At 43.6% G+C, this 16,160-nt stretch overlaps 1 protein-coding gene across 1 annotated transcript in view; it reads right to left on the reverse strand.

Moving 5' to 3' along the window:
• The window catches only part of ZNF827 (zinc finger protein 827), a 307,211-nt gene that overhangs the window by 184,502 nt on the left and 106,549 nt on the right, over positions 1-16,160 (reverse strand). Inside the window, exon 3 of the mRNA XM_063458482.1 lies at positions 373-545. Within this exon, the coding sequence (XP_063314552.1) occupies positions 373-545 (173 nt within the window). The remainder of the gene's footprint in view (positions 1-372; positions 546-16,160) is intronic.

The following is a 16,160-nucleotide window of genomic DNA, read 5'->3' on the forward strand; positions in this document are numbered from 1 at the left end:
ACTACACAAAAACACACTACACACAGCCAGTACACACTGCACACAGACAGCACACAAATTACACATAGCAGTGCACCCATATTAACAGAGGGACAGAGGAGAGACACAATGTCCTTGGCTCTAGGCAGGGGCCCCAATCTTTCTCATTTGGTTGCTCATGATAAGTAAATTGTCACAGGGGACAAGTAGACTGGACTACGGCTTTATTCCCAAGTAGAAAGGCAGATTTTTTTTTTCACATTTTCACACTTCTGCAATGTCATGAATGATACTACTTTTTTAGTTGCATTGCAATCAGCGAGTACTTGTGGCTTCATATAAATGACAAATCTATCTGACACTATTCAAAAGAACACAAAAAAGACACCTTACCTTCATGTGTGATTTAAGATTGTCCTTGCGGGCACAGCGGAATGGACATAGTGGACACTGATGGCTTTTTAAACCCGTATGGATCACCATGTGCCTTTTCCAATAACTCTTTCTTTTTATTACTAATCCACAAATAGGACACTGGAATGGCTTTCCTCCTTCTTCCTCTGGAGCTTTCATGGGAAAGAAAAAAAGGAAAAAACAAGTAACTTTTAGAAAAGTGAGCAAAGGACATTATCTAAGATTTTTTTTTTTACAATGAAAGGGCACAAAAGATCCTCAAACAAAGATGTATTATCACTAGTGTCAATTGCACAAATCACATTCAAATAATATAAATCACAGTAAAATAATAGTCATGAACTATGAGAGAATCATGAGAGAGAGAAATAGAAGGAGAGCACACATAGGACATAATGCAGAAAATAGTATCTGTTTGTATTATAACTGCATTCAGCAATGTTGCTTGATACTGTTATAATACAGACAGATAATATTTTTTTTTTTTTTTTTTTTAAGTCCCATGTATGCTATCCTTCTATTTTTCTATTTTGGTGGCCAAAGATTTTAGCACCAGGGCAAGCTTCTAAAGTCGATTTTGAGCCGTATTGGCGAAACGCGTTTGTGGAAATTTTACCGTGTATTTTATATATTAAAGATTATTTGGACACTTTTTATTCAGTGCCATTTATCTTTTTTACACTGTATGTTATTTTGTTACCTGGTGGGGATAATACCACCAGCGCTGTCTTCACGGAGCAGTCGGTCTGCTCCTCTCTTGTGAGTACCATTTTTACGTATTTTATATTCACTATTTTACCCAGTGAGCACTATTGGTTGTCTCTCTTTTATCTTTGAGCGTGGAAAACACCACTGACGGAGGAAATTTTCCCTATATCCCATAAGCGGGGATTGTACCGCTGTACGCCTTCTACACTAGAGCGAGTTATAGCTCTTACAAATGTGAGTTTTATACCAGCTTTTAATATTTTATCAACTTTACTACCAGACGTACTGCACTATCCTGTTTTGTATTTGTTTTATCTTTCACATATGAGTGAATTTCCAAGAAGGAGAACAGCGAGGACCCTTTCTCTGACCAAGCATCTACAGATCTCTCATTCTCCATAGGAGCACCTTCTAGATAAGACTTTCTTTTTTATTTGGACTATTTGCTATTCCGTATTGCCATTTATATATTGATTTTCCTCGGCGCAGCCTTTTTCTGTTATTTCCTTTGTTGTATTATTTTCTAAGGGTCTCTGAGGGATTCCCTTATAAGGTTGCTGCCTTTTTGTTATTTAGCACTTACTCTCCTCCCCTGTTTTATTATATTCAAAAACCTACATTAAAGGGACACTATAGTCACCTGAACAACTTTAGCTTAATGAAGCAGTTTTGGTGTATAGAACATGCCCCTGCAGCCTCACTGCTCAATCCCCTGCCATTTAGGAGTTAAATCCCTTTGTTTATTAACCCTAGTCACACCTCCGTGCATGTGACTTGCACGACCTTCAATAAAAACTTCCTGTAAAGAGAGCCCTATTTAGGCTTTCTTTATTGCAAGTTCTGTTTAATTAAGATTTTCTTATCCCCTGCTATGTTAATAGCTTGCTAGACCCTGCAGGAGCCTCCTATATGTGATTAAAGTTCAATTTAGAGATTGCGATACAATTATTTAAGGTAAATTACATCTGTTTGAAAGTGAAACCAGGTTTTTTTTTCATGCAGGCTCTGTCAATCATAGCCAGGGGAGGTGTGGCTAGGGCTGCATAAACAGAAACAAAGTGATTTAACTCCTAAATGACAGTGAATTGAGCAGTGAAATTGCAGGGGAATGATCTATACACTAAAACTGCTTTATTTAGCTAAAGTAATTTAGGTGACTATAGTGTTCCTTTAACAGTGTTTTCCCTTTGAGAGGTCTGAATCTCTACCTAAAATAACAGATGTATGCAAACATAGAAACACTATGCAAAAAAACACCTGATCATTTCAACAGATCACATCCAGCTAAAGAGTTAATGATAAATATATTCAACCTATTCATGGCTGTATTTCTGTATTTCATTCTCTGCCAGGTTAAGAGTAGCCTTAGTTGTGTACTGTCCAATAAATCTGCCCATACCTGTGTCTAGTCCCATTTATTGGAGGGAGGGTAGAGAAGCCGCAAAGGGATCGGTATTCCGTCCCACACACCAATTGTTCCAGGCTGAGAGGTAACATTTCCTTGTTCCTGGGGCCCATGAATCCAAGAGGATATCTCTAGCTGTTGATGATAGGTCGTCGGTTCCTTAAGCACCCCTGAAAGACTCCACGCTACTAAATAAAGGTGTCCTTCTTGTACATTGGGGTGAGGATTCCACATGGGATCCATGAGCAACATCTGATCGTCCAGCAGTAACAGAGGATCTTGGTACGATAGTGCTAGGAGATCCGTGAACCAGGGTTGGCTCTGACACCGGGGTGTCACCAAGAGGATCTCAACTTCTTTCAATCTGATGTGATGGATCACTCTCGCAATCATTGCGACTGGCTGGAATTCATAAGCCCTTTTCGGTGGCCAGTTCTGCAGGAATGCATCTACTGCCGAACCCTCCGGATCTGGCAACCAACTGTAGAAAATCAGGGCAGCCCAACCCAATCGACTGACATCCGATTCCAGGATAAAATCTGTCAGTTTGCCAAAGATGGCTCTGCCGTTCCATGCCTGCCACCATCATTCAAGCTACCATCAAAGTTCTAGCCATATTTCCTCTGTCATGGGGACCAGTTGGTCGTACGTGGGGATTTTCCTGAGGAAACAAGTTTTTTAAGGCGTTGCATGGCCTGATACTGCAGCGGTCTGGGAAAATCACCTAGATGGAGGAGGATAGAAGGCCTACTATCCGTGCCAGCATTCTGAGTGGGATCGTGTCCCAATGCATTATTTTGCGTATTTCCATGCGAATCGCAGTGACTTTGGTAGCTGGAAGTCGGAGTGTACATGACATCGGGTCGATGTTGACTCCTAGAAATTGGACACATTGAGTTGGAATCAGTGTTGATTTTGTCCAATTCACCAGGAAACCGAGGGATTCCAGCAAGGTCACCGTGTAATCTGTGGTTGAGACTAGATGATTTCGGATCTGGTCAAAGAGTAGAATTTCGTCCATGTAAATCAAACAATGTATACCATGTCTTCACAAGTGGGCCATCACTGGTTTCAGGACTTTGGTAAAGCACCATGGTGCTGAGCTGAGTCCAAGGGCAGGCGAATGGTCATGGAGTCCCGTACCAGAGGAATCGTAAGAAAGGACGACTTTCGGCGTGTATTGGCATGGACAGATATGCGTCTTTTAGATCCAGGCAGGTAAACCTATCATTCTCATGGAGAAGATCTCTCAGTAGATGAATACCTTCCATTTTGAAATGGTGGTATGAGACGTTTGCATGTATTTATTACCAGGCGTATTCTCCTGTTGCTGAAGAAACTTCCCAGAGTCGACGCCGGTTCAATGGCCTCTTTTCACCTGAGGTTCGGAAAGTTCCTGAGCAACGAACCTAATCTACCTGTCCTCTCCTGATTTCTCTCCACCCATCTTTACTCGTGTCTCTGACTGCCTCTCTGCGATTTCAAACTGGATGCTGCTCACTTCCTTAAACTCACCCAGTCCAAAACAGAACCAGTCTTTCCTCCCTCAAGTGTTGCTACTCCCGTGTCTCCCTCGCTCAAGTCGATGGCGCCACCATCACCTCTACCTCGCAGGCTCGCTGCCTGGGTGTTCTCTTTGACTCCAACCTCTCCTTCTGCCCTCGTGTCCAGTTGATCGCCAAATCTTGCCGCTTGCATCTCAAAAACATGGCTCGCATCCGCCCTTATTTAACACGGCTGCTAAGGTGCTGGTCTTTCCATTGTTCTTTCTCACCTTGACTACTGCAATCCCCTTCTAAGTGGTCTTTCATGTTCCCAGACTGCACCACTGCAATCTATAATGAACACGGCGGCAAGGCTCATTTTCCTGTCCACGCGCCTCCTATGCCTACCCCCCTGTCAGTCCCTACATTGGCTTCCAGTTAGATATAGGGCTCAATTTAAGATTCTGGTGCTTGCTTACAAGTCTTTACATAATGCTGCTCCAACCTACCTATTCACCCTAATACACAAATATGTCCGGTCGAGGCCCCTGCACTCTGCCGAACACCTATGCCTGTCCTCTGTCCATATTCCCACAACTGATGCTCGCCTCCAAGACTTCTCCAGGGCTGCGCCTTTTCTGTGGAACTCCCTTCCCTTCTCTGTTAGACTTTCACCCAGTCTCCACTCCGTCAAAAAATCTTTGAAAACACACTTCTTCAGGAAAGCATATCATTTAAACTGCTAGCATCTGAAACTGTCAAAAATAACCTACTACGTTCTCAGTGATTACTTTTCTAGCAACCTATTTGTGTCACTATTCCCCACTCTCTCTAGCATGTAAGCGCATTGAGCAGGGCCCTCATCCCTCTGTTCCTGTGGGTCCATTTGTCTGGTTACAATTACGTGTCTGTTAGTCTACCGATTGTACAGCGCTACGGAATTTGCTGGTGCTATATAAATAATATACCGTATATACTCGAGTATAAGCCGAGTTTTTCAGCACATTTATTGTGCTGAAAAACCCCAACTCGGCTTATACTCGAGTCAATTGTCTGTATTATGGCAATTTGCATTGCCATAATACAGACAGGGGCTGTGGGGGCTGCAGAGAGATGTTACTTACCTTCCTGCAGCTCCTGTCAGCTCTCTCCTCCTCCTCCGCCGGTCCGTTCAGCTCTTCTGTCAGCTCACAGTGTAAATCTCTCGCGAGATTTACACTGGGAGCTGACCGAGGTGCTGAACGGACCGGCAGAGGAGGAGAGAGCTGACAGGAGCTGCAGGAAGGTAAGTAACATCTCTCTGCAGCCCCCACAGCCCCCTCCTACACAGTGCCCATCCACTGGACCACCAGGGAAGGAGAGCCCCCCTCCCTGGCCAGCTAGCAAGCAGGGAGGGGGGACGAAAAATTGCATATATATATTAATAATAATAAAAAAATAAAAATAATAAAATAAAAATAATAATTAAATAAATAATAATAATAAAATAAAAAATAATAATAATAAAAAAATGTAATGAAACAAAAAAATATTAAAATAATAATTAAAACATAAAAATGCCCACCCCCCACCAAGGCTCTGCATCACACTCTGCATTACACACACACATACACACACTGCATTCATACACACACACACACACACTGCACTCATACACACACACACACTGCATTCATGCACACACACTGCATTCATGCACACACACTGCATTCATACACACAGCATTCTCATACACACACACTGCACTCATACGCAGCATTCATACACACACACAGCATTCATACACACACACTGCACTCATACACACACACACTGCACTCATACACACAGCATTCGCATACACACACACTGCACTCATACACACAGCATTCATACACACACACTGCATTCATACACACACACTGCATTCATGCACACACACTGCATTCATACACACACACTGCATTCATACACACACACTGCATTCATACACACACACTGCATTCATACACACACACACAGCATTCTCATACACACAGCATTATCATACACACACACTGCACTCATACACACAGCATTCATACACACACACACAGCATTCATACACACACACACACTGCATTCATGCACACACACTGCATTCATGCACACACTGCATTCATGCACACACACTGCAATCATACACACACACTGCATTCATACACACAGCATTCTCATACACACAGCATTCATACACACAACATTCATACACACAACATTCATACACACACACACTGCACTCATACACACACACTGCATTCATACACACACACTGCACTCATACACAGCATTCTCATACACACACACTGCATTCATATACACACACTGCACTCATATACACACTGCACTCATACACACACTGCATTCTCATACACACACACTGCACTCTCATACACACACACTGCATTCTCATACACACACTGCATTCATTATATACACACACTGTAAATAAATATTCAATTAATATAATTTTTGAAGGATCTAATTTTATTTAGAAATTTACTAGTAGCTGCTGCATTTCCCACCATAGTCTTATACTCGAGTCAATAAGTTTTCCCAGTTTTTGGGGGTAAAATTAGGGGCCTCGGCTTATATTCGGGTCGGCTTATACTCGAGTATATACGGTAATAATAATAATTCGAAATAGGGCTGCCCGGTGTCTCTCCAAAGGGAGGGCCACATTTGTGTTACCCACAAAACAAAAGCATTGGATGTTGTGCGTCCAATCTCGCACCATGTCTGCTGTACATGAATCAGCTTGAGCATATGCCTCGTCTGCAAATGTCATAACACGGCCAAGTGGCCCAACCGTATCCAGGAGTTCGTCCTGGGCTCCTTTAAACCCCTTTTCAACTCCTTTCATTGGGTTTCTGCCTTCCCTTGACATGGAGGCTGTGACAGACCGCCTGCACCCCGACCGGGTACCTCTGTCAATCGCTGCTTCCTAGTACTGGCGAGTACCATAAGCACTGCGCTGGAACACCATAACCACTGTAAACCTCACGAACCGCCACAGCTTGGTTGGGGTCTCGCCATCCTCCGCCCACCCTGGACCCAAGACTAGGATCCAGCTTACAGTGGGTAGGCCTCTCTTAGTCCCGAGAGTGTAGCAGGAACAGCTCTTAAAAGAGCTTAGTGATTATACTCAGGGGAGTATAGTGATTATAGTAATCCCCAGAGTGTAGTTCTCCAACCCCCCAAACATGAGTAAAGACTTCATGAAGGTGCAAGATGATCTGAGCTTTAATGGTTCAGGTTGGCTTTTATACAATTTTTCAGGCCAGAGGAACCCCCCCTGGACCTGATGGGGCACAGGAACACAAACCAATCAGAACAAACATACAGTCTGTTACACACCCACGTCCTGTAAGTAACTCAATTATCTCCAGGCAGAAAAAAAACGAATTTTTACAAAGTCCAATAAGTACCCCAAAACATAACATATCCCCATAACAGTCCCCTGATAGCCCTGATCTGGGTGAACAACATATCCAAAAATCACCCAGATCAGGGCAGGGGTTCAGGAAATTCCTGGAAGTCTCTTTTTGACCCACCGTGCACATGGTCCCATGCTGAAAACAGTTCCAGAGAATTAGGGCTACCGGTCTGTCTCTCTGTCTGGAGTACAAAAGTACATACTTCACAGGAACAGAGTCTTTTAAAGTGCATTGGGCAACGTATATTGCAGGCCCCTCCAAGAACCCTTTGACGAGGTTCCGTTTATCACAGGGCCATAATCACAGGGTAGGAGGCTGGCAAACAGGCTCCTCCAAAAGCCAGTGATGAGGTTACTTTCATCACAAAGGCCAACATAATTTGGTGTATGCAACCATATCTGGTAGCAAAGGTCTGAGGCATTCGGACCTTAAGCGTTTGCGAACTTCCTTGTCCAGTGGCCTGCATATCCAGAAGTACATGAATTTTAGCAGTTGAGGGGGGGGAGGGGGCATCTAATCACCCAAGTGGAGATGGCGGCTATTTCGTGGGTCAAACATCCGTTGGCCCGTGGAGTAAAAGAAAATCTCGTCGTCCGGTGGTTCCAAATCCATTTCCTCTGTTAGGTCACTCATCTGCTGGGGCTCACCCAGGAATGTTTCTTGACAAAAGAATTGGGGCCCTATGTGCCATCATCTGAATGAGAGTCGTCAGCTTGCCGTTCGTCAAGGACTGATAGTGAGAGAGGCATATTCTGACCTGACTTTCGATGGAGCAGCAAAGAAAGAGGAAGTGCCTCAATGGGAGGTGTATGTTATACTATCTGCCTGTTTTTGATTGGTTCATTTTTTTCTATGTGTTCTTTGCTGCTATGGAGTAGTAAAGGAAGTTTATGCAAAATATGAAACCTCCTGTCATGTAATAAAATTAATAGATAAATAAATACAAGTATCCTCTGTCAATACACATAAGCTATATACAATATGTTCTAAGTATCTATTTTTTTTGTAGAATTGTCTTTCACACTGTATTATATATATATATATATATATATATATATATATATATATATAAATTATCTTCTTCTAAACACAAAGAAGGCAAGCCAGTCATCTGCTCTCTGCAGGAATGCAGATGATAAGTCACAATAACATATCAGGCTAGAAGAACTCGGCCACCAGGAAGTATTATATAATTAATCAGCTGTCAAGCTGCACTTGAAAATGTTTGCTTTGTTTTTCTTTTTCAATTCTCATTTTTGCAGTTATTTTATTTCTTTTATTATTTTCCCAATACAGCTCAATTTGATTATTCGTGGTAAACTAGAGAATCACAGACCTTTAAACACTAACACAAGGATCATTTTATCTTTCAACATGTTTGGTTCTCCTATCTAGCAAAGCACCACTGACACTTCTAATCTCCACAAATACTTGAACATGAACATGCTGTATGTTATGCAAAAAAAAAAAAAAAAAAAAAGCACGTGCAGAATGAGAATATTTTACTGGTGCTCCCTTCTTGGGATCACAACATGAAGGGAACTTGTTTTATATATATATATATATATATATATATATATATATATATTCACAGAGAAGGAGCATAACTTCCACATTTGGGAGATATGAAATGGTAATATGAAAGAGCTGTGAGAAGCGGAGTTAGAGCAGGTGCTTGCTAATGATGCAATAGGAGATTGCATATTTGTGAATAGGATTGCCATAATCATCTTCCACAAAAGCTAGATATCGGTATAGGTGTTGGGTTTGGATGGGCTATTCGCTCTCCCAGTTGCCTGACCTTTGCTGCCCAGAGACATAAAGCCTAAGACAGCTGTTGTGGTGCCACTTCCATAAAATGTTAATGTCTGCCTGTCAAAGCAAGCAACATGCTCTGAAAATTATGGGCTTTTTATATATTGGGATCTACTGATTGACTTAGAGCATAGCCAGTGGAGCGCCACGATTTCTGTAACTCACCTGGAGATCGGTGCAGGAGGCAACCTTTGGGGTTTAAACCATTCCAAAACAAGTCAACCCATTAAGGTAAGAGAGCACACAGAGGCCTCCGGGCACCATAACAATAAAAATAAAAACAATAAACAATGAAAACAGATCATATATCAAAAACACCAAAAATCTAAAATAATCATGGAAAATGCAAATATGCAAAAAAACAAACAAAAAAAAAACACTGTCTGAATATATGCCAAAGAAGAAACAGATAACATTTCCTTGATTAAGGCAGTTATGCCCAAATGTTGGGATTTAGTATGTTGTTGTTGTTTTTTTGCTCTGGCATCCCTCTCCTCTCACACCATTATCTTCTGTTGTTTATTTTTTGTTTGGTATGTATTCAGACTGTTTTATTTTGCTTTTCTTTCTTTACTTGCATAGTTGCATATTTCGTGATTATTTTTGATTTTTGATATATGATTTGTTTTCATTGTGTTCATTTGTCAGTATTTATTTATTTTGTGACCAATGTAGATACACGATTATTTCAATTTATGTATAGTCTGGTGTTTTTGTCACTCTATCTAGTCTGATACTTGGATAGTGTATATATGTGTGTATTCGTGTATTTTAATTCAATAAAATGTGGTTACTTTTCATGGGTTGTGCTCCTTATTCATACTTTATCAGTTGCATTCACAGACTCTATTGGGAATAGAAGTATTGAGTTAGCACCCTGGTTTTTATTTGTTACATGTTTTCTTAAGTTTCTTTCTTTTTTTGCTACTTGTTAATTATCCTTTTCCATATGTAAGCATTTCAATTCTACAGCCTCATCGTTTCTAAGTACACCCCAAGACTGCATTTGATTTTATTTATTTTTTCTACAGAATTGTTTTATGAATACATGCATATGTGAATAGTATTTTGGCAATGGTGCCAGTTATTTCCTGTCAATACTCCCCTGTCCTTTTAATACTAATTTTTGTAAGGAATGTAATACTTTTATTGATTTACGGGATTGCGTTCTCCCCATGTCTTTCGAGTGCTTACTTCTCATTCATTCAAAAGTTTTTTTTGTTGGTTTGTTTTTCATTTCTGTGCAGCACAAAATGTCAGTGTCCTTATGACATGGCAGGTCGTCCGTAACAGAACAGAATAGTTATCTATAAAAATGAAACACTTGCCCTTGTGGCTTATGGAGTTAGAATTGTTGGATCAAACATCATACTTCTATAATAGCCCCTTCAAGTTTCACCTATTGCATCCACCCCCCTCTCCCCCCCCCCATATATATTCATTTAATCTGATTTTCATAAGGTTTAATTGTAATATGTTTACTTGGTTTTGTTTTAATTTTCTTTTGGTATTTCTACTGCCCATCATTTTACTACATTTTAAGAAGAATGTATTTTGAATCCTGCATATAAAGTTTTAATTATATATTATATATATATATATATATATTATATAATCCTGCATATAAAGTTTAATTTCAACTCAAACATTGCAACTCACTTCACTGAGAAGATTTCTACAATCAGGGAAGAGATCTCTAACCTCTCTCCCTCCCCTTCCATTACATCACCCAACCCCACTCCCTCCGCTGTTCTATGCTCATTCGCACCTACTGCAACGGAAGTGGTTTCTGCTCTGCTCCGGTCCTCCCGCCCCACCACGTGTTCCCTCGATCATATTCCCTCATATCTCATCCGCACTCTGTCTCCCTCTCTTGCTCTTTCTCTCACTAAAATTTTTAATCTCTCTGTTTCCTCCGGCACATTTCCTTCACCTTTCAAGCATTCAACCATAAAGCCGATTCTGAAAAAGCCCAACCTTGACCCCAACTCACCATCTAACTACAGCCATTTGCCTCCAAGACACTTGAGAGAGTTGTGTATGCGCGATTAACAAACTTCCTCAAATCCAACTCTCAGCTTGACCCTCTTCAGTCTGGATTCAGCGCTCGTCACTCTGTTGAAACAGCTGTGACTTAAGTATCCACCGATTTAATCGCTGCTTACTCTCACAGCCATTACTCAATCCTAATTCTCCTTGATCTTTCTGCTGCTTTTGACACTGTTTATCATCAACAGCTTCTTCACATTCTCCGTAATCTCGGTCTACAGGATACTGCTCTCTCCTGGTGCTCCTCCTACCTATGTCAGCGCTTTTTCAGTGTTTCTTTCTCTGGCTCTGCCTCTTCTTCCCAACCCCTCTCTGTTGGCGTTCCTCAAAGTTCTGTCCTTGGTCCCCTACTGTTCTCTATCTATTCTTCCTCCCTTGGTAAACTCATCAGCTCATTTGGCTTACATTATCATTTATATGCAGATGAGACACAAATCTACCAGTCTTCTCCTGATCTCTCTCCACCCATCTTAACTCGTGTCTCTGACTGCCTCTCTGCAATTTCCAGTTGGGATGGCTGCTCACTTCCTTAAACTCAACTTGTCCAAAACAGAACTTCTGGTCTTTCCTCCCACAAGTGTTACTACTTCCGTGTCTGTCTCCCTCCAAGTCAACAACGCCACCATCACCTCTACCTCGCAGGTTTGCTGCCTAGGTATTCTCTTTGACTCCCACCCCTCATGTCCAGTCGATCGCCAAATCCTGCTGCTTCCATCTGAAAAAGATTGTTCAACACCAGACGCAGCCAAGGTGCTGGTCCATACCATTGTTCTTTCTCGCCTTGACTACTGCGATCCCCTTCTCAATGGTCTTACGTGTTCCCAGATTGCACCGTTGCAGTCTATAATGAATGCACAGCCTATTGCATAAGGGTGTGCACCCTAAAGCACAAACACCCACACCGTGTGTGTGTGTATGTATATGTATATACATACATATACATACACACACACAAATACACTCTTGCATACATACATAAATGCAGAGACCCGCACTTATATAAATAGCAATACAAACATTTTAAAAAAGTATTAAAACTTTTTTTTTTTAATTTAAAAAGCATTTGGCAATGTAAACAAACATTTTAAATTTGTAAACTTAAAAAAAAACATTTAAAATAAATAAGCAATTATAACTGTAACAAATCTAAGTAAACATTTTTACACAAAGTGCATGGTACATGGGAATTTTTACAACAGAAACTAAATCAAAATGTTGCTTCAACCAAATTGGCATTAGTAAAGTTGTCAGGACCCCTACAGACTATTATGGTTTCCTCATCTGTATGCTCTAAGGAAGCAGACGTCGCATAGAAGGTGTTATAGACCCCTCATTTCATGTCTATTCCCCCATTTCATGTCCACCCCCCCCCCCCCCACTACTGACTCACTGAGAGGAAGGGGGGTGAAATCTTTATCATGAAATCACTAGTAGTACTAGTGAGTCCATGATAAAGATTTCACCCCCCTCCATCATTCCATGTATTTACCTGGTCCTGGAAGCTACTCTCTCTTTCCTCCCGCGCGGCTGTCTGCAAAGAGTGCTGGGAGGAAGTGACGTCATCGCGCGTGACCTCACTTCCTTGCAGCGCTGCAAGGGAGGGTTGCCGCTCGCACATCTCCACTGACGGACAGCAAATGGGGGCAGCAGGCCCCCTCTTCACTAATATGGGGACCAGCTCATTCTGGGAGATTACACTGTCCAGAAATGAAGGTGCCCGAGACCCAGGACAGACCTACAAAATGCGTGACTGACCCGGGCGATACGGGACACGTGGGCACCCTAGATTAGGGTTTGCCCAGGCACACTCGGCCCACCCCGTGCACACACCTATCAATCATTTTACTGTCCACCTACATCTCCAACACCTCCCCCCTGCAGTGGTGTATCCTGGTTTTGTGCTGCCCTAGGCAGGACAAAACCCAGGCGCCCTCCCCAACCCTTCCCCCCCGCCCCGCCTTCTAAATACACACACACATTCACTGACAGAAACGCATACATTAGCTAACTGAAACACACACAATCACTAACAGACAAACACACACTGACTAACAGACACATTCACACTCACTAACAGACACTCACTAACAGACACACACACACACACAGTCAGACACATAGTCAGACACACACACTAACAGACACACACTCACTAACAGACACACACACACTAGCATGCACACACACTAACAGACACACTCACACTCACTAACAGACACACACACACACACACACACACACAGTCAGACACACACTCACTCACACTCACTAACAGACACACTCACACTAACTAACAGACACACTCACTCACACTCACTAACAGAGACACACACACACACTAACAGAGACACACACACACTAACAAACACACTCACACTCACTAACAGACACACACCCACTCACTAACAGACACACACACAATCACTAACATACACACACACACTCACTAACAGACACACACACACTCACTCACATTAACACTTTTTTTTTATTATTTAACCTTACCTTTGAGAATGCTGGGGGGGGGGGGTTCTCTTTCTCCCTGGGGTCTAGTGGGGCTGCTGGGCAATCTGCTGGGCGGGTGGGCGGCTGGCGAAGGAGCACTTCCTCTGAGCGGTCTGCTCAGCTCCCTCGCGCGCCGCAGAGTGAGGCTGGGAGCCGGAATATGACCTCCCTCGCCAGCCGCCCGCCCGCCAATGCAGCCCGCCAGCCCAGCATGTCAGTTAGCCGCAAGGCTAATAAGGCATTTGCCCTGGGCATTTGGGGGCGTCTTTTTTTGCCGCCCCCTGGAAAATGCCGCCCAAGGCAAATGCCTTGTTTGCCTCGTGGCTAAAACGTCCCTGCCCCCCTGTCAGTTTCTACATTGGCTTCTAGTTAGATATAGCGCTCAATTTAAGATTCTGATGCTTGCTCACAACGCCCTACATAATGCTGCTCCAACCTACCTATCCTCCCTAATACACATCCTATCATACACAGCCTATCCTCTGTCCGTGCTCCCACATCTGATGCTTGTCTCCAAGACTTCTCCAGGGCTGCGCTTTTCCCTCTTCCCCCCATGACTCCTCTTCTGTAACTGTCAAAAATAACCTACCAAGTTCTCTTTTCTAGCAACCTATTTCATTACCCCTACTTATACCCTTTGTGTCACTATTCCCCACTCCCTCTAGAATGTAATTTTACTGAGCAGGCTTATAGCGTAGTGGGACCCAGGAGTCATCTTGCGCCCTCCAGCAGCAGCATGTCTTTTCCTCTCGTGAGCCGTGATAGCATTGCCGTGGGTTGCCATTGCAACGCTTTGGCATGTGCATTGTGTGCTGCACTGTGCTTTGCCATAGCAACTCTCGCAGTTCACATAAGGGAGTCCCAGAAGAGGTCAGACGGGAGGCACTATTTCCCTACACTATATATTATTTACCTCTATGGGCGTTAGGGGTGGTGTGGACTCATCCATGCTGCTATCAGCATTCTGTATTTGAAAGGCTGCAATAGCTCCAGCTCACACCCCCAGAGACATAATTGTATTAACCAAAAATATAGCTGTTCGCTCTGCCATCATGGCCCGCTCCAGGGCATTAAGAAGCGTAAAACTTAAATGTAGTGTGGTGACACTAGTCGGGGATATCCCCTTCGCTGTCCTCACAGAGAAACGCAAATTGCCTCCTTTTGCTAAGATGATGAGAGACCGATCAGTCCAATATTGCTGGGGCGCAGATGGAGCTTTAATAGTACTACACGGAGATAAGGCTTTCACCTTAACATTAGTAACCTGAGACACTCCTGGGGAACCTACAACTGCCAAATATCCACCCTAGCAGCATGCAGATGCAACATGGGGGAACCCAGGAGAAGGCACTTCACTGACCCCGTCACAGCCACAAGTGTTAGACAGTGATAGTATGGCTCTTATGCTAGATGTCTGTTTTCTAGTCCTCAATACCACTGTTCCTAATCTTTTCTAGTTCAGTTGGGCATTTATACCATGTACGTGCTACATACTAAATGATACACAGAAATGGGGGGCGGGGCCGAACCGCCATGCTGGCTGGTCGCACACTCGACGAGCTCCTGCCAGATTCTTGCAAAAAGCTGTTAAAAAGCTAAAAATCGCCCCAACCTGTACCTGTGAGGGTTTTGCAGAGACCCAATCGGCAACAGACACTGAGGGCGGAGCATAAAACTGAAGATAGATCAGCTGTGGGGAGAGTAGGTGCACCCAGACCCTGCGGCCTACCTAGGCCTTGGAGAAGGTGGACGGCCGCCGCCTTCCCAGCCTGAGGGACACCGCAGAACAGCCTCTTGATGTAGCAGCTCCTCGGACCAGTTTCCCCCCCTCTGGATCGGCGGGGGTCATCCCGGTCTGCGCCAGAACCAAGCACAGACATCTGCCGATCCCTGCAACAAGCCGCAAACTAAACTTGACTGACGGTGATAAGATGGCGGACAAGCTCACCTCGCCACAGCCTATAGCAAAGCAATATGCCGCGACGGATCAAACAATCCAACGGCTTGACGAGATCTTCCAGCGGTTCTGGGCGAAACTAGAGACGCGCCTACACCAGTCACCACATAACACGGTGACGGAGACAGGGAGCGGAGGAAACAAAAGGCGGGAATGGCCTCTCTCGGGCATAGCCCTTCTACCGGTACCTACTCCATGCATTAACTGCCCACCCAGGCTGAGGGCCCTGAGGAAAATGCCTCGGCAGCATAGACCACAACGCAGGAGGACCGCCCGCCGCTGGCGGCGGCAGAACACCCAGGTCTCCCGATGCGCCCATCAAGGGAAAGACTCAGCCCCCTGGAGCCAGCGAGTCTGTGGCCTACAGATGCCACCCTCCACAAAGGCCT

This window comes from Pelobates fuscus, chromosome 6, assembly GCF_036172605.1.
Source record: "Pelobates fuscus isolate aPelFus1 chromosome 6, aPelFus1.pri, whole genome shotgun sequence".
Lineage (NCBI taxonomy): Eukaryota > Metazoa > Chordata > Amphibia > Anura > Pelobatidae > Pelobates > Pelobates fuscus.